The sequence below is a fragment of the Diachasma alloeum genome, unplaced genomic scaffold (assembly GCF_001412515.2).
Source record: "Diachasma alloeum isolate Michigan unplaced genomic scaffold, Dall2.0 Dall_scaffold_00313, whole genome shotgun sequence".
In the NCBI taxonomy this organism is placed as follows: domain Eukaryota; kingdom Metazoa; phylum Arthropoda; class Insecta; order Hymenoptera; family Braconidae; genus Diachasma; species Diachasma alloeum.
Genome location: NW_021680452.1, coordinates 1,471,118 through 1,498,667, shown reverse-complemented (window position 1 = coordinate 1,498,667; position 27,550 = coordinate 1,471,118). Strand labels below are relative to the sequence as shown.

Here is a 27,550-nt window from a genome sequence, read left to right as displayed (position 1 = left end):
AACGTTATATTTTTTCACGTCAATTCCATCATAAGTTTGCCAGAAAAATTTAAAAAAACGTGAATTTTGGCAGAAAGGGTGTAGAACATCCTTAAAATGCGGATTAGGCCAATACAAAAGGAATTCAACTGAAAATTGAACGAGAAAAAAATAAAGTTTCAACTATATAGATAAAAAATGACTGTCATTTTTTCTTGACAAGTTGTGACGATCACAGAAGACGGAGGGGGAATTGTGACAGCCGTCATGAACGCCTCGTCATGTGACCGTCAATGACGGTGGCATGACCATCATATGACAGGTCATGTGACGCATTTCCATCTCTAATTGAGATGGATAAGAATGATTTAACCGTTTTTTTTGCAATGTTTCCTGTTAAACCATTGATCGGCTGTGTAAACAATTCTACGAGGGAATCGTGAAGTATCTGATTGATTTTGATGTTGCATTTAGTGCCTTTTTCTGTGAAAATAAAGTTAATATTTTTCTCTCCCTGAATTATCGTTGCGACCGTGAAAAATTCCATTGGAATTTGATGTTTGGGATGAAATTGTCGTGGGATTGATTTGTTTTGGGATGAATTCTCCTAGAACCAGATAAAACTCATGTCTATCCCTCGCCATGTCAGGTTGATTGTGAATGTTTAGAAATAAAAATGATGAACAGAAAAGCTTTGAAGAAAATTTGGACATTGCACACGTCCACATTTATTTATATTAACAATATATTTAATTCTTATTGATGTTTTCATGTGAATTGAAATCATATAAAATCATTCGAACAATTAAAAAAGTCTCCCTTTGATGAATTCATCACTTTAATACTCGAATAGATGGAAAATAATGTTGGGGAATGGCTGGCGACCGAATGAATAATAAACCCACTTTATTCTCACTCGTTCTAATCTTCGGCCAGTAGATCATCGTCCAGATTAACATCCTGTAATCATAATCAAATGATAGTTATTAATTTTTATTAACAAAATGACTTTTTCTAGTCTAAAAATAATTGTCCCTTTCATTTTTCTTTCTCGTGTGATTTCGTAGATGGCTTCTTCCAAGTTAAAATGTACAAAGAAACAATCGTTGAACTTCAGGATATTTATTTTGTCATTAAAATTCGCTGAATCTTAATGACAAAATAATTCCGTCAAATAAGGGGGAATGTTGTTAAACTTTAGTGAGATTGTCTGATTTTCAGGACCATATAACTGATAGTTATAGACAAAACCACTTGTTTCTAAGAATTTTTACTCATTGAATTTGAATTCAATGAATTTAAAAAATAAGGATGTTAGCTTGAAAAACAAAAATTTCTTGGTCTGTGTTGACGGTAGCACGTTAATCAGTGCAAATGGAGTGAAATATAGATCATTAACAGTGAGCAGTGTAATCGATACAAATGGACCATAACAGGAATACTGCGATGGCCCTTTGAGTGCTTTTGTAAATCCCCTTTGGGGCTGTTTACTCGTCAGCAGTAACGGTGTATTTTGTTTACAGCCCTCTTTCCATAACATACTAACCCCGTCATTTAGTGGGTAATGCAAAATCCGACTTTTATGTATTTTGTCCTCAAGATTTTTCCTTCTTTCGTTGTCAGGAAAAGATTTTTTAGGAAATATCTTGAATACGACGAGATTTAGAGGAATCATTCGAGAGGCTTTTTTACTTGGAGACTAAACTTGCGAAATCTAGAGGTTCTCCGGATAGTTGCACATAACATAAAGTGTTGTTTGAAAGGTTTCCTCACTGGTTTTTGAAAAACAAGAAAAGATACCAGTGAACTGCATTGTCGAAAGAATAAATGAGATGTCGAAACAATAAATAAGTAGCAGACATTATCTGAGGAATGTTGAGGATTTTTACCATTATTTCAGTATTTAAAAATGTAAAAATATAACCAACGCAAATTTGAGGATTAAAATCTGAAATAAATTCTAAATCGAAGTTGATATGAATAGAAACATTCTGGTTAAGTTTCTGCACAATCAGCAGTCGAGTAACATTAACAATAATTGATTTAAAAGTGCCAAAATAACACAGTCTTATGAGAAAATGAACATTTCACCATTTGGCAGAAGACTAAAATATTGGAATTTACAAAATCACTCAACTGTTTACTTCTCTAATGCGTCTACATTCCAAATTATTTTCTCTTGCCCAGTATTTTCTTTTACGAGCGGTTTATATATGTGTGGGGTCTGTGTCCATTACACACACAAATTTCAAGAACAACAGACCCTTGTCCGACACATGGTGACAAGGGAAAACCATGGAGGCCAGAGGCCAAAGGAGCACTTCAGTTTTTCTCTAAGGAGTCAGTCTCTCGAGGAGAGAAGAGGCGTGAAGACCTCTCAAATAAATAGTTCTGTTTTACCTAACTCTCTGTTTTCATGGACTTTCATCCTGATAAATCCCATAATTACAATATAAAATCTAGAAAAAAACTTGAAAAATCAGAAAAAAATTTCTCTGCTCATTACGAAAATTATCGTCAGTATCAATCGTTTGTAAAAAATAATTCATGTCCTGGTGGTTGTCAATAACTTATAAACGAAATTGCCAAAAATTTGCAAACACAACCATGACAACTGCGAGGAGCGTTTTAGAAAATAGTAAAATCAATGTCATCATTTTTTTCCGCATATGAAACCCTTTAATAAGCTAAGAGACACGAAATACAATTTTAAATCATCGCAGAAAAAATCGGACACTCTTCTTGCAGAAAATTTTATGGACAAACAAAAAGTTTCTTTGACATTTTCCCCTAAACGTATCTCTCTATATTATAAAAATCCAAATCGACTTTTGGTGATCAAAATTTTGTACTCGAAATTAAGACTCCAAAATTAAAGGTCACCAAGGCCAGAATAAGGGTCACGTGGGTGAAAATAAGGGTCATAACGCTGAGAAAGGGTCACGGGGGTCAGAATAAGGGTCACGAAGGTCATATTAAGAGCCACAATCAGGGTCTCTATATATATCTCTCTCTGTATTATAAAAATCCAAATCGACTTCTGGTGATGACAATTTTATACTCGAAATTAAGACTCCAAAATTGAGGGTCAAAATAAAGGTCACGATGGGTATATGGGGGTCATATGTGGATCATATGGGGGTTGGCGAGCGGAGCGAACAGGGGGCGTAACCTCCTAGTTAGTTTCATATAAAAAAATTAGTCGATTTAAGACCCGGGTGTACTATCTTTCGACTGTTATCTGGATTTTTTTTATCTTTCGTAATCCAAAATTGTCAATTGAGTGGTACATCATGTAGAAATTCCCAAAAATGATGATAGAATAATAAAAAAATATAGAAAAAATTCCGAACTTTTTCAAAGAGCGTTTTTAATTGAAACGCTTTGAATGATTTTTCAGAATGAGTTGAAAAAAGTGGAAATTACAAATATCTGATTCGGTGTGGCACATTATCTATTAGCGGTCATTTTCCATGGTGAATAACAAAACAATAACTCCTCATGGGAAGTGACAGCTAGGTATCTCAATTTTCAAAACAGTGGTATGTAGTCATCTGCCATTTTTATGTGATAAAAGTGTGATTAAAAAATTCTCCAAAATATTACAACTTTTTTCAAAGAGCCTTTTCCGTAATAAATGTCTCTGTCCAGTGTGGGAAAAGATTTACGGAATCAGTCTTCCCCCTGCATGATATTGGATGACAGGCCGCCATTTGTCACCGTAAATCAGATACATTTTTCAATTTCTTGTTACTCAAATTATTTTGAATATAAATTAAAAATGCTCTTTGAAAAAATTAAGAATTTCTTCTACTTTTTTTTTGCTTATTCATTCATAATTTTTCAGAACTTCTGCATGATGCAGGACTTAATTGACAATTTCAGATGACGAAAGAGAAAAAAAACATCGAGATAACGTTCGAAAGATAGTACACCCGGGCCTTAACATATTCAATGTACTGTTCATACATGTGACTGGTTTCATGAAGATAAAGAGCTTTGCATGGAACTTTCAGAGTCGAAACACCCAAGCTCCAAGAGGTTTCAATTTTTTCAGAGTAAAAATATCAACATGGAAATAATACCTAAAAGTCCAACCCCTGGTGAATCTGAACGCTAACTAGCCACCCCGTTCGACCGGCGTTCGACCTCTTCATTCCCCAATAGCTCGACCCATGACGAAAAAAAATCCTCCCGCTCATATTGCATTATTTCAATCTCTGCAGCGCGAGGGGAAATACATGCGCAGCCCCCAGTTTATTTTGGAAATACAATAGCCTGTCTAGAGTTACCCCGGTACGGTCCACTCGAGGACAAGTTAATCACTAATTGACTTTCCTTAATGCATTTCATCGATTCGGAGGATCGATATTGTTTTCATGTTTTTTACACTCACAGTTGTGTCGATGTTTTCATCAAGCTCGAGGTCCAGGTCAAGATCGTCGTCGTCGATGGTGAGGGGCCTCGACTTACTGCTTTTGGGTGCGGTCGAGGACTGGGGCTCAGGTGCAACTGTTGATCTACCAAATCCCAATTCTTGTAATCTGTTGGCTAATTTGTCGGAATCGTTCTCAAGCTCTGCGGATCTCGCACTGTTACTTGGGTGGAATTCCCCGGCTTGCTCGGCTGCCAGCATTTCCTCCAGAGGCTTTCTCTCGATATTTGGCTGTAAACGGCAATTGTTAAGATTAAGCGTTCGACATAAATTGGAGAAAGAATGTATCGGAACAATAAACAAATTCTTAGTGAAATGTAATCTGAACATATAGTAAACTAATATTGAAACACGCCATGGACACCAAAAACAAACTTTCTGTAAAATGTCAAACATACTTGATATTCACATATGTTTACATGTATATATTTATTTTCATCACGCTGTGACGAAAAGTGAACTTTTCGGCACGCTCCACGTGCCTAAAAGTTCGATTTCCGCCACATTGTGATGAAAAATATTGTTCGTAACTCGTGAAAAAATGTTTTTTAGCTCGTTACGAAATATACTAATTTACTTTTGTAGCTTTATAAACCTGAAGGTGTCAGCAAGCTTAAATAATAAAAAAAAAAACGTTCGACATTTCAAAATTTTGGAAATAAGAGAAATTTTCATTTTTAACTCCTCATGTACGGCGACCATATAACGCGGCTTGTCCCAATGGCCGGGAGACTTACGGTGCGTCAACTCCGTTATTCAATGAACTTCAATGAAATTGCGATAAAATACATTGGCTAAGTCGTAAACCGATATAAGTCGATTTTGACTATTGCCCAGTTTTCAATGAATATCTCAAAATCTAAGGGAAACAGCAAAATTGTTGTTATAACCTTTTTTGTAGAGCAAATTGAGAGCTACAAAAAAGGAAATCACGACAATTTCGGTATTTCCCTTAGCTTCTGAGATATTTATTGAAAACTGGCCAATAGTCAAAATCGATTTACACCGGTTTACCACTTCGCTATTGAAATAAATTCCTAGACAATTTCCTAATTTTTGACATCAGTTTCAATGTTTGCCGACAATTGGATGCCGAGATCTTCGAACATGCTAAATTTATTTATATAAACAAATTGTGCAACAAATCGAAATTTCACTTCCGCCATTCAATAGAAGGATCATTGAAGTGTTTTCAGTAAAAATTTCAAAATTTTTGGGGGAAATTTTGTCGATAAACGGGATGATTTAATATGATTGAATTAGGTGGATGTAAAATTTTCATCTACAACTTTTGTTCATAGAAAAAAATATTATAAATGCATTGAAAAAAATAAAATAAAATGAAATAGTTCACTGCAGAGACCATTCCATTGACTTTCGAAATATCTTTTCCAAATGTCAATAAGTCTCTTTGAATTCGAGAAGGATAAACTTCTATTGGATAGCCTATATCCTCCTATTATATTATTATTATTTTCCTATTTATTGAAGATGAAAGAAACGTGAAGTTATTTTCTATCGAAATATCTCGAAACCGCCTGACCTCTAATCCTCAATTTCGATTGGTCAATGAGTCACGTGAAGTAGTCGCTGAAAAAAATCCCCGGTATTTTCCTATTTTACTAAAGATGAAAGAAACGTGAAGTTGTTTTATATCGAAATATCTCGAAACTGCCTGACCGCTAATCCTCAATTTTAATTAGTCAATGAGTCACGTGAAGTAGTCGTTGAAAAAAATCCACGGTATTTTCAAATTCTTCAAATGGCAAAATTTTTTTCTGCGTCATATTTTTCATTTTTTCATGTGTGAAGTTTATCTTTATATCAAAAAACATCTAAATTGCCTAATTGTTGATAATGAGAAAAAAACACAGTATTTCTGAATTTTTTTAACATACAAATTATTCTTCACTTCCCAAATTTTAATTTTTTCATATTTCATACGCACAAATGATCAATTCTTGCTTCTCAGATTTTCATACATAAATTCTAAACTCTACAAAATTCATGAAAATTCTTCGGTTTCCCAAATAATTCGAGAAAAATCTTTGAAGAGCTACGGTTATCTGGAAAACTGGAATTTTCCGAAAAATTCATGAATTTTTTTCAGTTTTCTGGGAAATTAATTCATAACCCTCCCCTCATTTTTCAACAATTGCAGATTTTAATGAGATTATTTTAAAAAGCAAAAAAAAAAGAATTAATCGAAAATTGAAAATTATTCATTGATGTTTCACTCTTCATTCTCTTAATTCTCTTTAAGTCATTATCAATATTTATAAAACATCTATGAGTATATGAAGTAATAAATTCGATTTCTTCATTTTCACAACAAAAAGACAAGCGCGCGCACAGATCTAGTGTACCTAAAAATCAGATAAAATTGTTGTAATTCTCATCAACGTTTCATTAAATCTTGCATAATTGTGCTCAAATTAAACTACATCTTTTTCTCAAGTCTAATTATCATCAACATTGAACCACATGTGCACAACTCCTGATAGAGATAATTTGATACTGTACAAAAGAAGTGTATTCAAGGCAATCAGCCCTCGGATCATGGCCATTTGTAAGAATGTATGTTTCTTGCAATAAATAACATTAAAAGCTGAAAAAAGTTAAAGTACATCCTCTTTTGTTTTCAGGGAATTTTAGTTCTAGGATCCAGAACCTTTGAGCTGTTAAAATAAAAACCTTGAAATTCTTAGATCAAGAACATCCAGGTCCCCAAAGCAAGACCATTCTCGTTCTGAAATTGAGGATTTTTCCTGATGTAAAACTAATCTAGTTATGTTTAGAAATTATATAACGAATCATTCATTTGTCGAATTGTATAAATTTCCTGAAACTGAAAATCATATTTTTGATTGAAATAAGCTAATTTGCCCAAGAAAACAGTCCTTAATCGCCAAACTAAGCTGTCACGTCTCATAAAAATACTAATGAATGATGAAAAACCCCATAAGAATGTGAATTAATCCGATAGCGCTGAAGAATTGATTTGTCACGGCTCGACGATTCGAGCAGCGTAAATATTGCGATTTAATAGTCAACCAATCACCATAATAAACGGGAGTACTAGATCATAAACCCCCCGTAATGTGACGACCGTAAAACAGCCTATAGACCGGTGTAAAGAACAAGCGATGGGGAAAAATGGTAAAGAGCAGATAAGTACCCAATCAATTTGCCAATTACACCCTGGAACCCACTACACTGAGAGAAAAACAGTAGAGTTCTCAAACAAGTCTTACTGCCAAAAACAATTGGTTGTTAAAAACTACCAAAAAAGGTTTTTTTGTGCCAAACTTGCGAAGCGGGCGCTAAAATTGAAAAATTTTATTGCAAAAATAGATTTAGTCTTTTCAAAAAAAATTTACGTTCTGTGCAAGCAAGAAATATAATTTTCAGCACTACTGCTTCGTTACTGGATGCTTAAATGAAGCGAAATCATAGAAAAACATGAATTCTTAAGGCCCGGGTGTACTATCTTTCGAACGTTATCTCGATGTTTTTTTTTCATCTTTCGTCATCTGAATTGGCAATTAAGTCCTGCATCATGCAGAAGTTTTAAAAAATTATGAATGAATAATAAAAAAAAAGTAGGAAAAATTCTTAATTTTTTCAAGGAGCATTTTTAATTTATATTTAGAATAAGTTCAATAACAAGAAATTGAAAAATGTATCTAATTTACGGTGACAAATGGGGGCTTGTCATCCAATATCATGCAGGGTGAAGACTGATTTCGTAAATCTTTTCCCACACTGCACAGAGACACTTATTACGGAAAAGGCTCTTTGAAAAAAATTGCAATATTTTGGAGAATTTTTTAATCGCACTTTTATCACATCAAAATAGCAGATGACTACATACCACTGTTTTGAAAATTGAGATACCTAGCTGTCACTTCCCATGAGGAGTTAGTGTTTTGTTATCCACCATGGAAAATGACAGCTAATAGATCATTTGCCACAGCGAATCAGATATTTGTAATTTCCACTTTTTTCAACTCATTCTGAATCTCAATTAAAAACGCTCTTTGAAAAAGTTCAGAATTTTTTCTATTTTTTTTTATCATTCAATCATAATTTTTGGGAATTTCTACATGATGTACCACCACTCAATTGACAATTTTGGATTACGAAAGATAAAAAAAATCCAGATAACATTCGAAAGATAGTACACCCAGGCCTTAAATGAAATAATAATTTCATCACGCTGTGACGAAAAGTGAACTTTTCGGCACGCTCCGCGTGCCTAAAAGTCCAATTTCCGCCACATTGTGATGAAAAATATTGTTCGTAACTCGTGAAAAAATGTTTTTTAGCTCGTGGGATTATATCACTCGCCTTCGGCTCGTGATATAAACCTCCCACTCGCCAAAAAACACTTTTTTGCACTCGTTACGAAATATACTATTATGACAGCAATCTTGTAACTTAGGGACAAAATATTTCTTGGTAAACTTCTCTCTATAAAGGATATTTTTATATTGAAAAGGCACCGTTTTGTACAAATGATCCGCCTCTTGAGTCAAATATTTCGTTGTGTTGAAAGCAGAGCAATTATTCATGCTAGAGACTTTCAAATTCGAACCAAACTATTTTTTGGTGATGTTCAACTAACGATTTTATCGTCCCAAACAAGACTTGTTTGAGAACTTGTTAGTTTCTCTCTCGGTGTAAGGTAAATGTTCCAGTACGTGACTGTCCCAGTAGCAAAATTCTTTGCATATTTAGTACATTCCTTAAAGGGAAACTACTACGAGTTTTAAAAGTCGCGGGCTATTGGAATGAGATATCTCATACCTTGAAGATCGATTATATATGCCTAAAAACGAATAATTAGTGCAAAAAAACTAATTGTTTATTATTCGTTTACCCCGCAAACGCTTAAAATGGTAAAAATCGTCCAGGACTTAAAATGTTTTTTAAATTTTCGGAAAAAATGTGTGCAATAACAACTACGAATTATTTTTTTGAAATTCAACTCTTACCGCTAATTTCGTTATTTTTTCAATAAAAAATTGTACCATTCATGCAAAATAGCCCGAAAAATATTTCTGAAAGAATCGAGAATATATTTTTAATATTTTAAGCACAATTTTTCTGCCTACTTTACATGAATGGCGCAAATTTTTATATTAAACAAAACGAAACTAGCTGTGTAGGATTCGAATTTCAAAAAACCAATGCATAATTGTTATTGTACCCATTTTTTTCAAAAATTTTCAAAAAAACCTTTGTGGCTCAAAAACGAACAATAAACAATTAATTTTTTTGCACTAATCCTTCGTTTTTAGACATATATAATCAATCTTCAATGCATGAGAACTCTCACTCCAATATCCCACGACTTTTAAAACTCATAGTAATCTCCTCTCAGTCCTGCAGTTTCTTATTAGCAAGTATATTGCAAAGTTACAACCCCATTTATCAAACAAAAACGTTCCTTGAATTGGGGTTCCAACGTTCAAAAAATGAATAAAATTAGGATGAAAAGAAGATCTCAATTACCTTAACAGCAGAAAACTCGGCAGCAGGTATTCTCCTCTTCCCCTCAGCCCTCAGGAATTGTTCGACCTTGAGTGCCTCCCTATACCCAGGGAAGAGGTTCTCGTACTGTTCAGGATCAGCCAGACTCTGTCCGGCCTTCTCACTCACCGTCGACAGCTTCTCCTTCCAGAGTTTCACGACATGTGAGATCTTGCTGGGAGCATAAGCCCTAGCGAAGAAGGCGGCCTCAGGTATCCTGTCTGTCTTCACCAGGATGTCCAGACACTTGTCGACATCCCCCAGGAGAAAGCTCGACAGGAACGAAATGTTGTTCTTGCCTCCGTCGTCAGCAGCCTCCCCCAGCTTCTCAATCATGCCAGCGTTGCCAGTACTGGTAGCCAACAGTAACAACCCTCCAAAATCTTGTGCCTGATGCAGGCACTCCTGTGCGAGTGTCAGCTTTCCCTTCTGAGTCGCCAGAGAGGCCAATTGTCGCCACTTCTGCTGGCTATTCGCCTCTTTCGCCAAATTATGCGCAATCTCCAGATTTCCAAGGGCAAGTGCAAGCTCAAATCTGTGCTCAGGGTCTGTGGACACGTCGAGCGCCTGTTTCTTGAAGCCCTGTTTCTCCAGAAAATGAGCGACTCGAGTTCTGTGCTCCTTGGGGACAGTTGGAAGAACCCTGTCAGCTGTTTCGAAGTCCTTTCTCATGACGGCAGTCTGATACTCCAGGACGGAGAGGAGTAGTGAGTAAGAGACAATTGCGAGCTCTTTGTCGCAGAGGTACAGTCTGTTGTCCCTGGGGACGTATCCCAGGAGATACATCGGTCTGTCGAGGTGGGATATTGTGACCACTTCCCCACCAACGAAGTAGTTGATCCTGTTGACGCTGTTGGTGTAGATGAAGCAGTCGCCCACCCATAGTCCTGTGGAATGGGGAGAGTAAAAGTTGATTTTTGGGTTCGAAATCGAGAGGGGTTTGCGGGGTATACTGTTGGAAAAAAAATCAATTTCATGGGCAGTTGACTACTAATTTTGAGGAGAGTGACACTGAATGCGATTTAGGGGGAAAAAATCATGAAATTCCAGGGTTCACTGAAAATTCAGTACGTTTCCAGAATTTTAAGCAGCATAAAGACGATAATTCCTTAATTTATTGGAGTTTCTAATTGAATAGGAATATTTAGTGCCAAATTACATTGAATTTTCAGTAAAATCGGAAATTCAGGATTTTTCCCCCCAAATCGCATTCAGTGTTAATATTCTGAAAATTCAAGAATATATTTTCTGGAATTTTCTCGTTTTCTATTACGTTTCAGGGAAAAATGGAACTGAAATTTACAGTTCTCTGTGATTTTTTCACGAAGTTCTGAATTTTCATTGAAATTTCAGTGGTAATTAAATTCGATAAAAATTCCCACGTGTACTGGAAATTTCATACGAAAATTTCTAACAGTGTCCATTGCGTTACTTTTGCGATTACAGTATTCTCTCGAAAGAGAACGACGATTTTTTACAGGATTTTTAAAACTATTGCCTGATTTTTGTTCTGAATTTCTATATAGCCCGCATGGAAGATAGGGTAAGCCACCCAGTAGATGGACACTGCCCTATAGATGGACGAGCTAGTTTTGGATAGGAAATTACGCAAAAAATGCTGAAATGCGAATTGTTGCTTTGAATTTTCACTAATTGTTGTGATTCTCAATCCCTGAATGGCGATTTTTTTTCAATCAATTTTTTTTTCAATTGCGAAAAAAAAACATCCATCTACTGGGCAGTTTTTACCCCATGTTTTTTCCGTGATTTTACGTTTTTTCCACACAAGTGCCGTCTTTAAAAATTTATGGAATAAAATTCTTTTTTCAAACACTACAATGATGAATTTTCCAATGAAAACGAGTGTTTTGAGCCATATCGGAAGTTGAGCAAAAACCGAGATCTATTTTTTTTTCAATTTTTGAGTCGAAATTTCCTGTTTTCCATAAGAAATCTCTATAAAACCTTCAGATAATGTTGATTATACATCTAAAGGCATAAAATGATTAAATGAAGATTTTCCAAAAGTATAATTAGCATTATCTGGAGACTTTTCAGAAATCTCTAACGAAAATTGGTAAATTTTGCACCAAAACATCCAAAATGAAATAGATGTAGGACCTTTGCCCAACTTCCATTATGACTCAAATCAATTATTTTATTGTTTATTCGATTGTGGAAATGGATAATTGCAAAATTTTTAAAATAAAACATGACGTAATTGGCAAAATTCGAGTTTTTCAATATTTTGTCTACGAAAATCCATTATTACCGACCTCTTGTTATTATTAAAAAGAGAATTTCATCCAGAAAATTTTCAAAGGTGGCTGGAAAAAATTATCTTTAAAGTTGTTGCTTATACATGAGGTTAAAGGGAGCATCGATAGCTCGTGCATTTTCCCTACATTATCGACCAGTTGGCAATTTGGAAAAAATGCTGAAATTATCGATGCTCCCTTTAACCCCTCACGTACGGGCTCTATACGATGTATGGAGACACGAACTTGTCCTATCGCCCGGGGTCCATACATCGTATGGACCCTTTCCGTCAGCAGTAAAAAATTATTTTCTCGAATTCTAAGACACATATGGACTTTTGGAAAAAAAAATTGGAAAGTCAATAAAATTGTCTGTGCAGTGAAATCCTTGATTTTTTTTCTCAATGCATTTTTTCTATTTTTTTTTATATTAACAAAAGCCGTGGATGAAAATACTATCTTGCTCCGATTTAATCATATTCAATCATCTCGTTTGTCGAGGAAATTTTACAGAAAAATTTTGGGATTTTTGGTGAAAATACTTTGATGACCTTCCTATCGAATGGCACAAGTTAAATTTCAATTCATTGAATAATGCATTTATTATAAATAAATTCAGCGAATTTGGAGATCTCGGCGAAAAATTGCCCTGGAGGATAAATCGGTGTGACTTGAATGCGGAAAAAAACAGAATTCTCAGGGCGTTTATTTCAAATTTCAATTCATTCAATGCATTTTATTTCAAGTTTTCTCGATCACCTGTTTTCGAGTTATTGCTGATTAAACAATGGAATTGACGCGTCGACGTAAGCCTCCCGGCCGTTGGGACAAGATGCGTTCTAGGGACCCCGCCGTACGTGAGGGGTTAACCTCATGTATAAACAGCAACGTTGAAAATAATTTTTGTTGTTGTTCTGCTTCTGGGGTGTCTCAAATTTTGCAAACGGTGTCTAAATAGATTCAATAATATGTGAAAAACTTTTTATAAAATTGGCTGCATTTTTTGAATACTGATTATCCTTAAGAGGCAATTAAACTTACCATCAGAGTAGAAACTGGATTCCAAGTTTTTTCGTTGTCAAATGACTATTTAGCAAAACCCAAATTCTTACATCATCAATAATCTTGATATTTATAGTATAAGAATTTGGGTTTGCGGAATAGTCGTCTGACAACGAATGAACTTGGAATCCAGTTTCTACTCTGATGGTAAGTTGCATTGCCTCTTAAAACTTTTTTGTAGAAAAGATATTTGCAATTAAGTCGTCATTTCAACGTATTTTCAATAGAATCATGACTTTTCAACTCAAGTTCAACTCATAAATGAACTCCTCCCAATATTGAAATTTCCTAAGCCCCGGTTGCACCATCGCCTGTTAACTAAACCGCCAGAGATAACGGTCTGTTAGTCCATAAGGATTACACATGGATAAATTTATCCTGGGGTTTAAATAGCTAACAGGGCTCGGGGCGACCGGGCCTTAAACTCTTAAGGGTGTCAAGTGAAAATGTTTAACAAAAAAATGTATAACAAAAAAAATGGGGGGAATACAACAAATTTTAGCATTTGTTAAAAAGAAGAAAAAAAAACTAAAAAATAAAATAGTATATTTCGTAACGAGTACAAAAAGTGTTTTTTGGCGAGTGGGAGGTTTATATCATGAGCCGAAGGCGAGTGATATAATCCCACGAGCTAAAAATAGTATATTACGTGCTAAGGCGGAGAAGTGCTGAATTCAACGCTGGTGGAGTACAGGCGCACGAGGCACGTGAGTCNTCTCGAGATCTTAGTTGAGATAGATGGGCATAACTGATTGTTTTGTTAGATTTTATTATTTAAACTATGAGTATTATTCTTGCGTTTACGTTGTAGTTTATTTCAGAGTTTCAATAAAAAATTTTCTATGAAATGATATTTCTAATATTATTATTATCAAAATTAAGATTTTTTAATAATTTATTTTTCATTTTAATTTTCAGGTGTATTTTCAAATTTAAAATTTAACAATTTTGAAGATAATGAAGGGGATTCACTGGCTGAATTTATCAGTTTTTATATGTAGTTTTATATTTTGGTACATTAACGCTGGGTGGCGCCACACGTTTTTCAGTCCTAAGGAGTGCATTTCTCACTTTTTCACTCCTAAGTAGTGCATTTCTCACTTTTATACTGCTCAACGGTAAAAAGACCTACTTCTCATGCTTAACTACCGTCGGTAAAAGAGGCCTTTTTGGGCTTGAGCAATGAAAACATTTTTTCACGAGTTACGAACAATATTTTTCATCACAATGTGCCGGAAAGTGGATTTTTTGGCATGCGGAGCGTGTCGAAAAGTTTTCGTTACAGCGTGATGAAAAAAACATTTTCTCATGATCTAATAAATATAAAGGAGCAAAACGGTTCGGGTCCGAAATTTTTATCACTTTTTTATATGTCCTTTCATATATCAAAAGTCATCCAATGGCTCTTAAGGCCGAGCCGAGACTTTCAAATTTCACAGCGGTCTCCCCTTAAACTAAAAATTGAGACGCTCTGCCCAGCAAAAGATAAATTTCACGTGGTAATCAAACGGAAAACTTTCAGACGCCGTGCGCCTGCACTTATCACTATTGCGTTTGATAGTAATGCTCAAAGTTGTTTTTGATATTAAAAAAATTGCTTAAAAACGATTAGGTCTATTTCGCACGTATTATGACGAAAAAAAAAAAATAACGCCCAACGTGGGGCTCGAACCCACGACCCTGAGATTAAGAGTCTCATGCTCTGCCGTACTGAGCTAGCCGGGCTTTGGTGGTAGAAGAACTTTATATCTAGAAGACCATGTAAGTGCCCCCGAGATAGAACTCATAATCGAATTATTCCCCCCAAATAATGAAAATTGAACTCTTCCAACAGTCAATCAAACCCAGAAGCATAATATAAAATAATAAAATAATAAATAAATAATGAAATATAAATAATAAATAAAATAATATAGAAAACTCGCCTTGTATCTTTCCAAAACTCACTAAATTTCTAAAATTCACCAGAAGGTTTAAGAATTTCCGAAAAATTCTGTCATTTTCTAGGAGTTTCTAAGGTAAATGTACTTATGCCCGTCTTTGTCCCTACGCTCGTTCAGATCCTGCCAGGTGTGACATTTCAATCATTTTGATAGTCCCAAGAGTCTATTAAGAGTGAAGTACGATTGGAGTTATTATTTTAGTCAATAAGAAAAGTTATAGATACCAACGCAGAGTGATTTATTGAATAATAAGAGAGAAAAATCACATTCACATCAATTCGCGCTACGACAGAGTTAATTCTTAAGCCACAAGTTGAGAAACTCACAATTTTAAAACGTTAATATCTCCGTTACAATAGTAAAATGGAATTAAAAATCCCTTGGCGAAGGTTTCGAATAGTTGAAAATTTAATAAAAATGCATAAATTATAGTAATATCCGGATATTTCACTGAAATATTGCCAATTAAAAGAATAGGTACAATGAAAATGGCATTGATCCTACGCTCGTTTTGCACCCAACTGTCAACTGGTAACGGACTAAACGGATGAAAAAATCATTTAAAAGGTTGGACTGTCCAATGGAAATATAATTTTGGGCATCGAGATATTTTTTAATGTTGTTTTATCACAACATAGGATACTCACGATGTAATTAATTCGGATATAACCTTTCCATATCACTCAAATCACGAGACGAGGATGGGGACATGTGTCAAACGAGCATGGGGACAAATGAACGAGCGTAGGGACATGGGACTTTTCACATTCATGGACGATTATTTATTAAAAAATAGTAATTATCATAATTAATATAAATAAATTCCAATTCTGAAGGTTTTACCCTCTGATATTTAACTTAAATCATCGCATCTTCACGCTTATTTTGATAGAAATATTGGACTAATGATGTGTTCACCTTAGCTAGACGAGCGTAGGGTCATTTACCTTACGTTGATTGTTACAGCATGCAAGTCCCTTATCTTTGTTCGAATTTTTAAAAGGATTCAAGATTTTTTTCGAAAAAACCCAAAAAATTTCTGGAATTTTTTAGAAAACAAAAGAATTTTCTCAAATTTTCTAAACTCGATTTTTCCATCTTACGAGAAAACGTTTCTTACGATGTTCTAAAAAAATTAATTCGCGATAGATTGATAAATTCCGAATACGGTGATTTTTTAAAAATTTTGCACTAGATATATATTCAGCTCTAAATATATGTGGACGTCCGCATGAAAAGAGACCACTTTGTTGATGTGAAATTATGTATACTCTGATAATATTTATAATATTCCGCACATTTTGAGCCCAAAATGATCCTCATAGGGTCAAAAATGACGTCGCCAGAGAAGATGAAAAAAACAATTCAACGTTGATGTAAATGGGAGTTGCTGAGACAGAAACGTGAATATCTTGAAAACTAGAATCGACAAAGTGGTCTCTTTTCATGCGGACGTCCACATATATAATTATTCAACTCTAAAAAAATGGAAATTTCGTGAAATCATTTCTTATTTGATTCAAACAATTAATGGACCCATCAGTTCTCTTGCAACAATTTTCAGGGTATGGGGAATATAGTCAAAAAAATGAGAGTTTGGACTGAAACTTTTTAATTGTCCCAAGGAACTATCTCTCTTTCCTCTGAAATCAATAGAAACCGTTTAGCATGTGTCAATAAATTCTAAAAAAATATTTTAGCGAGCTCGGATGAGGAGGTTAACAAATAATTTCTTATTTGATTCAAACAGTTATTGTTGCCTTCATCAACAACATATGATGATAGAAAAACTCAATATCTTATGTGAATGCAATAAATTAAGTCATTTGGAATTTTCTCGGGGAATCCCTAGGGATTAATTTTTAGGTGGCATTGTCTTGGGATATACCTTAAATTGAAAGGATCTCTTCCGCGGAAGACATAATTTTTCGGCGAAACTAATTTCTTATCTCAGTGTTCAGTTGTGTTTATTCGCGATCGCAATGTAGATGTGGGAGTCATCAAGTGGTCTCTAAATTAACTAGTCTTGGGGGCCAACCAATGATATCACTGGGTTCCCCTTGATCTCATTGGTTGAGCCCCATCATTGATTCCCTCCTAGAGATATCATTGGTTAGCCTCCAAGAGTAGGTAGTTTAGAGATCACTTGGTGGCTCTCACAACTACAGGTGGTATTGACCATTTTTGGGATTTTTAGATCAACGAAGTGGAAAAAAGTCGTATAAAACTAATCTAGGGAACATAAAATCTGGACGATTTTAGCTCTCTAGAATCCTTTTAACCCAACTTTTGAGGACAATTTTTTTTGCGCATACACCCCTTTTCCATACTTTTTTACAATATAAACTTCTCTAGAATAATGTTTACTTCTTCAAAAGAACGAACGAATTTCAGGAAAATAAAGACAAAACAGTGAAAAGATTTTTTTTTTACTTTTCCACTATTGCAGAAATACTTGTGGAAAAAGGTCGTATGCGCCAAAAAAAATTGCCCTCAAAAGTTGGGTTAAAATGATTTTTGCAGAGTCCAAATCGTCCAAATTTCATGTTCTCTAGATTAGGTACGGCCTTTTTCCATTTAGCATGTGAAATGATCAAGAGAAATTTGCTTAAAATCTGGACATAAAATCTGGACGATTTTAGCTCTCTAGAATCCTTTTAACCCAACTTTTGAGGACAATTTTTTTTGCGCATACACCCCTTTTCCACACTTTTTTCCAATATAAACTTCTCTAGAATAATGTTTACTTCTTCAAAAGAACGACCGAATTTCAGAAAAATAAAGACAAAACAGTGAAAAGATTTTTTTTTTACTTTTCGACTATTGCAGAAATACTTGTGGAAAAAGGTCGTATGCGCAAAAAAAAAAAATTGCCCTCAAAAGTTGGGTCAAAATGATTTTTGCAGAGTCCAAATCGTCCAAATTTCATGTTCTCTAGATTAGGTACGGCCTTTTTCCATTTAGCACGTGAAATGATCAACAGAAATTTGCTTAAAATCTGGACATAAAATCTGGACGATTTTAGCTCTCTAGAATCCTTTTAACCCAACTTTTGAGGACAATTTTTTTTGCGCATACACCCCTTTTCCACACTTTTTTCCAATATAAACTTCTCTAGAATAATGTTTACTTCTTCAAAAGAACGACCGAATTTCAGAAAAATAAAGACAAAACAGTGAAAAGATTTTTTTTTTACTTTTCGACTATTGCAGAAATACTTGTGGAAAAAGGTCGTATGCGCAAAAAAAAAAAATTGCCCTCAAAAGTTGGGTCAAAATGATTTTTGCAGAGTCCAAATCGTCCAAATTTCATGTTCTCTAGATTAGGTACGGCCTTTTTCCATTTAGCACGTGAAATGATCAACAGAAATTTGCTTAAAATCTGGACATAAAATCTGGACGATTTTAGCTCTCTAGAATCCTTTTAACCCAACTTTTGAGGACAATTTTTTTTGCGCATACACCCCTTTTCCATACTTTTTTACAATATAAACTTCTCTAGAATAATGTTTACTTCTTCAAAAGAACGAACGAATTTCAGAAAAATAAAGACAAAACAGTGAAAAGATTTTTTTTTTACTTTTCGACTATTGCAGAAATACTTGTGGAAAAAGGTCGTATGCGCCAAAAAAAAAATTGCCCTCAAAAGTTGGGTCAAAATGATTTTTACAGAGTCCAAATCGTCCAAATTTCATGTTCTCTAGATCAGGTACGGCCTTTTTCCATTTAGCACATGAAATGATCAAGAGAAATTTGTTAATTGTTGCATAAAAAGAAATGTCCGCGAATTAATGGCATCCCAAGGGCACTTGAACGTTGTTGAATGAAATAGACAAGAAAATGTTATGAAATCTTACCTGTTTTCACGACTTCAGACATGTCTGCCACCATCTCAAATGCGTCTTCAATGTCTTCAGCGTTCTCCGGAGCATTTGCGACGACATCTGCATGATACTTCAGGATGAAGTACTGGTCTGCTGTGGCGAGGGCTATCAGAGAGGCGTTCTCCGCCCAATACACGTGGGTCGGCTGAATATCGATTCTCCTGACGAGTTTCAGTGTGTCCCAGTCGAAGAAGGAGAGACCGGAGACCGAGGAGACTCCCAAGAGGAAGCCCCCGAAGATTCCGTCCACTCCGAAATCGGGTTTGAGGACCTTCTTCTCCTTGAAGTTCTTGAAGACTTTGACGACGGATGAACTCTCACGGACTGCGTACTGGGAGGAGTCCGAGGCCCAGACGAATTCTAAGGCCTGACCGAAGGCCTTGTTGCGGAGGGCCATGGAGGTGTAGATTATGTACTCGCCGTCACCGCAGACCACAAGGAAACGGCCGTTGGGGTTGTGCTGGATTGTCTGGGGGTAGATCTCGCAGGCGCCCATGTCTTTGACGGCCAGCGGCAGGCGCTCACCATCTTGTGCCTCCTCTCCGAGGGCTTTTAGGTTCACCTAGAACGAAAAAGTCAGAGGTGATAATCGACTTTTCAGAACTGTCGCTAGAAAAATACAATTCACACCATCGCATGTAAAACAGCACCAAATGACACATTTTGATGAACTTGTTTTTGAGTTATGAACATTAACCCCGCAGGTACGGGGTTGATGCCATGCATCGACCTATGAAAATATGAATCACTTTCTTTAAAATTGATTATTTCCAAAACTATGGAATTTAACTCAACCAAACAAATAACGAAAAGAGGAATACTGTAGCTTCAATTACATATCAGTTTTATAATTTTGCGTTGATTAAAAGTCATTATATTCTACTTGTATCGAGTGTACTCCACGCTTGGAAACAAAACGGCCCCGTCGGTGAGGGGTTAAAGGAAATAGTCAAGAGTATTCATCCAGCTCCACCTTGACAGTTGAAATCCTTCATGGAATATTTTGCAGTGACAACTAGTTAAACTTTTAGCATCCAACTTGTTATTTTTTCTACAGTTAGGCAACATTTTTGAACTTTGAAAAAATTGGAATTTCCACGTTTTATAAATGAGTTATAAAACACTTGAAAAACTTTAAATTTCAAAGATTACCAGTTGTCTTTCATGAATAATTTAAAACAATGAATTGTTCATCGTAAAAATAATTTTTCCGAAATCTTAATGAATTTGTGGATACTCGAAATTGTGTCAGAATTTGATTTCATACCAAACAAATAATGTTTTCGAAAGTTGCATGATTAATTTTATAATTTCAATTGGGATTAATTCACCAGGAAGGAATGTTTCAAAAAACTCATTTTTACTAAATGTTATTTGAATGACACTGATTGTGCATGTATTTTCCTAATTTTTTTCTTACGATAAAGTTGATGGATTCGATGATTGAAAATCGTCAAAGCTATTTCCTATGAAACTGTACAAGATACTTGGATACATTCAATCATGCATGAACAAAAAAAAGATAGAAAACATGCTCGAATGGATAAATGAATATCAGTGATATTGAACTTTGGAAACCAATAATATAAATTAGATACGAAAGTTAATCTAAACATAAATATGAGAAATTTAATTAACGAGTGTAATTTTCTTAAATTATTTGCGAATATTCTTCAAAACGTTTCAAAACGGTGTAGACATCCGCATTGGTTTCAGGCAAGATCTGTTTACCTTTGTGTTATTGTTTACTTGAAATTCAGGCGCACAGAGATTTTGTTATAATTCAGTACTGAAGTGGTAAACGGAGATAAGTCGACTTATCTCCCAGTTGAGTTTTTGAGGAATATTTCCGAATCTAAGGGAGATAGCGAAATTTTTGTAATTACATTTGTTGTAGCACTCAATCGGCTCCACAAAAAAGGTTATAACAAAAATTTTGCTACCTCCCTTAGATTCCGAGATATTGATTGAAAACCGAACAATAGTCAAAATTGACATATCTCCTTTTACCACTTCGCTATTGAATTATTTGACTTTTTAAAAAATTATTGTTATTCTGAGGAGGAGAGAGGAGATACAATTCTATGGTGAAGGAGACGGGAGGCATGTGTAGATGTAAAACAAAGAAAAACTTTTGTAACATCAAGGAAATAAAGAATTGAATTGAATAATTGACGAGTGTTTTGCCTTGTATGATATTTCCCTATTTCGTTGTTAAACAGTTTGTTAATTCCCATTCGATTCTATAATTGGCATCATATAGTTGCCTCTTTACGAAAATTGAATTGGAGGAACTGGAATTATATGAATTATAATCAATATTCACCTGTTGAATTTCACTGTGCTTCGCCCACACAATCTTTCCGCCCATCGAGTCCATGGACACCGCTGGTTCCTCCCTTCCCACTTTGATCATGACACTTCCCTCATCATAACCAATGGCCACATTATTCGATCCCTTCATACTTGCAATGGTCCAGACACGTTCAAACCCATAATTCAACGAGGACTCCAATCTGTACGTCCCTGCGTGCCAGATTCTCACGGTTCCATCCTCAGAGCCTGTGAGGACAATTGGTAGCTCAGGGTGGAAACAAACGGCCGAAATATTCTGTGTGTGTCCCTCCAGTGTCTGGACACACGTTTTGTTCTGGTAATCCCAGATCTTGACGTATCTGTCGTCAGCCCCAGAGATCAAGTAGGGTTTGTCCCCTCCGTGGTAGTAATCCACACAGTTGACTCCTTTCTCGTGACCCTCGAGAGTGAAATTTGCTGTGGATGAACCCAACTGCCAAACTTTTACGGTTCGGTCCAGGGAGGCACTTGCGAATGTGTTGTTGTCCTTTGGGTTGAAGACAATCTGCATTACGTAGTGAGTGTGGCCCTCGAAGACTTGTTGGCCTCGCCAGGATTTCTCCCAGTTCCATAGTTTTATTAACATGTCGTCTGGAAGAATAGGGAAGTTTCGAGTGAAAAAATATTGGATGAAATTTTTTAAATTAATTATCCAAAAATTGTCATTAATAAATCCAAGTTTTGCTTTATCATGGGATGTCCTTAGAGGCGTTCCAAAAAATTGGGTAAACATTGGTAAACAAATACATCATCGAATTTCAATTTTTGGAGCAAAGTAACCCCACCTTAGTACCCTTAAGGGGAAACGGAACCCGTGTGTCTATTTGAAATTTTAGAATTGTTTTCTTCTACAATTATTACTTTAAATCTATGAAATTACTTCATCCACTCGATCATTGCATTATTGAGTCAATAAAGTAGTTTCATAAATAAAATATAATAATTGCAGGGGGAAACACAATTCTAAAAGTTCATATAGACTCAGGGGTTCTGTTTCACTTTAAGAAACTTTATGCAGCTGAAGAAATTCTCTGTAAGAACACCTTTCGATAGATTACTTCTCCTTTTGAGAATAATTTCAGGTTTAAGATGACGATGAAAATCGAACTGAGAACATTTCTTTGTTTCAATTGTAAACGTCACATTCTTGGGGAAATTGAATAAAAAAATTGTTGTTTATTCCGTTTTTGTGGAGCGAAGCTCCACAAAGGATAATTACAAAAATTTCCATATCGCCCTTAAATTCGGAAATATTCCTCGAAAACTCAGTCGAGAGCTAAATCGACTTAAGGTCTGGGTGTACTAGCTTTCGAACGTTATGTCAATGTTTTTTTTCATCTTTCGTCATCTGAAATGGTCAATTAAGTTCTGCATCATGCAGAAGTTTTGAAAAATTATGAATGAATAATGAGAAAAAAGTAGAAAAAATTCTCAATTTTTTCAAAGAGCATTTTTAACTTATATTCAGAATAAGTTGAGTAACAAGAAATTGAAAAATGTATCTGATTTATGGTGACAAATGGCGGCCTGTTACCCAATATCATGCAGGGGGAAGACTGATTTCGAAAATCTTTTCCCACACTGCACAGAGACATTTATTACGGAAAAGGCTCTTTGAAAAAAGTTGTAATATTTTGGTGAATTTTTTAATCACACTTTTATCACATAAAAATGGCAGATGACTACATACCACTGTTTTGAAAATTGAGATACCTAGCTGTCACTTCCCATGAGGAGTTATTGTTTTGTTATCCACCATGGAAAATGACAGCTAATAGATAATTTGCCACAGCGAATCAGATGTTTGTAATTTCCACTTTTTTCAACTCATTCTGAATCTCAATTAAAAAAGCTCTTTGAAAAAGTTCAGAATTTTTTCTATTTTTTTTATCATTCTATCATAATTTTTGGGAATTTCTACATGATGTACCACTCAATTGACAATTTTGGATTACGAAAGATAAAAAAAATCCAGATAACATTCGAAAGATAGTACACCCGGGCCTTAAATCGTTTTAACGTTTCGCTACTGATATTTGTGACTGAACGATTTCAATGGAAAAGTTAAACAAAGGATGAACAAATATTATGGCATTTTCTCACAATTTTTCATTGTTTTTTGTCTCTGTGTAAAGACCAAAACAAATAGTGAGGACACTTACCACTGCTAGTAAGTATGAACGGTTGAGTGGGATGCACCGCGATACATCTGACATAATCACTGTGCGCCTCGAAGGAGTGCACCCTCTCCAGTGTATTATAATTAAAAACCCTGACTTGCATGTCATCGGAACCAGTGACCACCCAATTTTTCCTGGGTACGAACTTGGCTGCTCTGACAGGCAAATCGCAGACCTCGAAAGTCTTCACCAGGGTCTGGCTCTCGTGGTTCCAGATGTTGACGTTGCCCTGGTACAACGAGCACAGCATCCATGGCTCTGTTGGATGGAGGTCGACACTCTTCACTCGGTCAGACCTCGCTGTCAGTCTACGCTTTATGTCCAAACGTAGGGGCTAAAGCAATCGTGAAAATCTTTCTTAAAATTTTAAATTATCAACTTTCTTCCTCTTCTTCATTATTACACAGTTGACTACTCTAATCTATGAATGAGTCAAGAAGACAAGACGGCAGGAGACATTGGGTCAAGTTAAAGTGACTGGAGTAAATGATTGAGAATTTATTATTCGTAATTCATTCAATTTTGGGAATAATTGTTAATGAAAAATAAAACTTGATAGTTAATTAGGACGCGCTAATTCAACTCTTATCCTCCTGTCTTTATGGTTAGTTTGTTAATCATTATTTTGACAGATGAATGAGTTGAAATAATGAAAAGAAAGAAGAATTAAGCAAAGTCTGTGGTGCATTGAAGTAGATAGTTGTGAATCCATCACTGGTTGATTAACTGGCATGTCTCATTTGGTTCATCATTGGTTAATTAATTATTATAAATCTGAACACGTCCGCAAAATGCGTCCGCAAAAGAGGGGAAAAAGCTAAAAGTAAATGTTACGTTGAAGTGAATAACCGTAAATTCCATGTCTCCAATTCAATAGATTGTGGAATTGTCCTTTAAAAACGAATGGGTTTTTATTAATGATTAATGCAATTTCGACGTGTGGTGTACTCCGCCTGAGAACAATATCAAGCTTAACACAACGAAAAATCATTGAAAAATTCAGTGACAAATCTTTTAAAATGAACACCTCACTCATTTCTGCTTCTTCATAATTGATTTATTAATCATTTTAATGTAACAATGAGTCAAAAAAATGAAGGGAAAGAAGATAAAAGTGAAGATCCTGTTGAGTTGGAGTTAATAATCATGAATTAATTGCGTTTAATTCAATAAACTTGGGGATTGATTATTAAGGATGAATGGAATGTTATTGTTAATTAGGAGAACTTAATTGTTGATCAGGTGTTGACGCAACTTTGACGTGTCATGTGCTCCGCCTGTGAACAACATCAGGCTTAACACAACGAAAAATCCTTGGAAAATCCAGTGAAAAATCATTTGACTTGAATAGCTCTCATTCACTCTTCTTCATAATTGATTTATTAATCATTTTAATGTACGAACGAGTCAAAAAAATGAAGGGAAAGAAGATAAAAGTGAAGATCCTGTTGAGTTGGAGTTGATAAACGAGAATTAATTGCTTTTAACTGAATAGATTTGGGATTTGATTATTCAGGACGAGTGGCATTTTATTGTTAATTAGGAGGGATTAATTGTTGATCAGATGTTGATGCAACTTTGACGTGTCATGTGCTTCGCCTGTGAACAACATCAGGCTTAACACAACGAAAAATCCTTGGAAAATCCAGTGAAAAATCATTTGATATGAATAACTCTCATTCACCCTTCTTCATAATTGATTTATTAATCATTTTAATGTACGAACGAGTCAAAAAAATGAAAGGAAAGAAGATAAAAGTGAAGATCCTGTTGAGTTGGAGTTGATAAACGAGAATTAATTGCTTTTAACTGAATAGATTTGGGATTTGATTATTCAGGACGAGTGGCATTTTATTGTTAATTAGGAGGGATTAATTGTTGATCAGGTGTTGACGCAATTTTGACGTGCAGTGTGCTCCGCCTGTGAACGTCATCAGACTTAACCCAACCGATCACTTTTGTTTATATTGCCAGCAATTGCCTCGGAGCTCATTGTTGAATGAAACCTTTTTTTTATGAGAATCTCACTCACCATTTTGTGCTTCCTGTGGGAGTCTGCAGTTTGTTGTTAATCCTTATTGTAAATTAGTATAAAATACGGGCTTCCAGATCCAAACAAGACACCGCTGCCATGAAGTTAGGACGTGGCTGGTGAGACTGCTGAGACAGAAAGAGAGGCGCGCGCATCTGGTGTATTTGAAATGAAAAAATTTGGAAGAAGGGGAGAGTTTGAGGTAAAACAGACCGTCCTCAATCGTCGTAATCTCTTGACGGTATGGCAAGGTCTGATTAAAAAAATTAATTTTCCTTGGAAATTAAAAAAAAATCGGGGAATTTCACTCGGGCATTTTCACCTCATTGACGATCGAAGACAGTTAACGATATCTAAGTATCTCTGACACACTATAAATTAAACCATTTTCAATCATCAAATTTGTCAAATAAATTGCGTGAGAAAAATTTGACAAAAATCATGAATATGCAGTGTGATTCAAATCACGTTGTTCACGGAATTATAATTGTTTTAAACATTCGTTGTTTATAAATGAATAATTGAAATTATTTAAACTTTCGGAAACCTTATTTTCTAAGATATGAATTTCTGGTAAAATTCTGAATATGAATAAACTTGTTACGATTTCGAACAAATAATTGTAATGATGGAAAATTGATTGTTTATAAATTGCTTGTAGAAAATGCTCGGAATGTTCAAAAATTGTAATTTTCAAATTATTTTTTATTCGTGATTTTCAATCACAGCAATTTCCTCAAAATTGAATCATTAAATCACGGATATTGAAGATCTAAAAAAAGCGTGATTGGACAATTTTAAATTATTTAGAGGTTCTTAATCTTTGCGGTCTTTAGCTGATTTGAAGGAGCTAAAAATTTGAAGTGTCCAAATGATAACAACAATCAAGTCATTCGGACTAAACCCAATATTTCAACCCCTCCGCGGGGTCCTCTTCAGGGGCGTCATTTATTTAATTTCTATAAACAAATCAAAAAGAGAAAAAAATAATAATCGTTCCTGAGCTCATTCCTGCAGACCGCAGAGGCCAAGAACTTCTAAATAATTAATAATTGGGTTGAAAATTGTCCACAACAGTCGGGAACTAGCATGATTTTTTTTTAATTTTCAATCTCAAATTTCGGTCTGAAATCATCAATTTTTCATTTATGAGCATTAGAAATATTGCTTGTTAATTAATAATTGATTGTCACGAGTTGAAGATTTCAAACGCTTTAAAATCGCTAATGACGTCACAAGGGTTGCCAAACGCTGGACCAATCACAGAATAGCCCTAGCCAACCAAACTCTAGTATTCACGTGTGCCTTATCCAATGGATGACGGCAACTCCCCTATCTCCTCACATGCGACCAACGGAGCGCTACCCAGCATTTTATGCCACTTGTAATGTCATGACCGAAATAATTGGTTTCAAAAGCCTCTAATTTTCAATCCATGTTATAAAATATCTAGGCAATATTGCTCCATAATTTTTTTTGTTTAGCTATTTGTAGATTATGAAGAATGAGTGAATAAGGAAATTAGGGTAAACTGGGGAGCGATTTTACTCGTTTTATGTCGGCATAAAATCGTAAATTTCAACCAATGACAGTCCTAGATTCGGAATACTCAACTAGGATTGGTTGAAATTTATGATTTTCTGTCGACATAAAACGAGCAAAATCGCTTCCCTGAGCTCCATGCAAGCTTCCTACTAAACATTTGTCAAATGAATCTTTCAGAGTACGAGTAGGGTCGGGTGGGGTAAAACGGACACTTTAGACTTTTTAAAAATTATTCATAACTCAGAAACAAATTGATCAATTGAGCTCAGTTTAGGCTCGTTCCGAAGGGAGAGAATTGTTCTTTGTATTGAAAAAAACAGTTATTAAGTTTTATCAACATTTC

General features: G+C 35.2%; 1 protein-coding gene and 1 non-coding gene across 2 annotated transcripts; both read right to left on the bottom strand.

The window, feature by feature from the left end:
• Window positions 1-672: 672 nt before the first annotated feature.
• LOC107039931 (coatomer subunit beta') lies at window positions 673-25,778 on the bottom strand. The gene is made up of 7 exons (XM_015259793.1): window positions 25,663-25,778; window positions 23,613-23,964; window positions 21,422-22,041; window positions 19,069-19,657; window positions 9,932-10,836; window positions 4,376-4,645; window positions 673-939 (listed from the first exon to the last, which is right to left on the bottom strand). Exons 1-7 carry the CDS (start codon window positions 25,663-25,665, stop codon window positions 901-903), a joined length of 2,778 nt encoding a protein of 925 aa, XP_015115279.1. The 5' UTR covers window positions 25,666-25,778; the 3' UTR covers window positions 673-900.
• Window positions 14,921-14,994, bottom strand: Trnak-cuu. The gene has a single exon. It is a non-coding gene; the product is annotated as a tRNA-Lys (tRNA).
• Window positions 25,779-27,550: the final 1,772 nt, after the last annotated feature.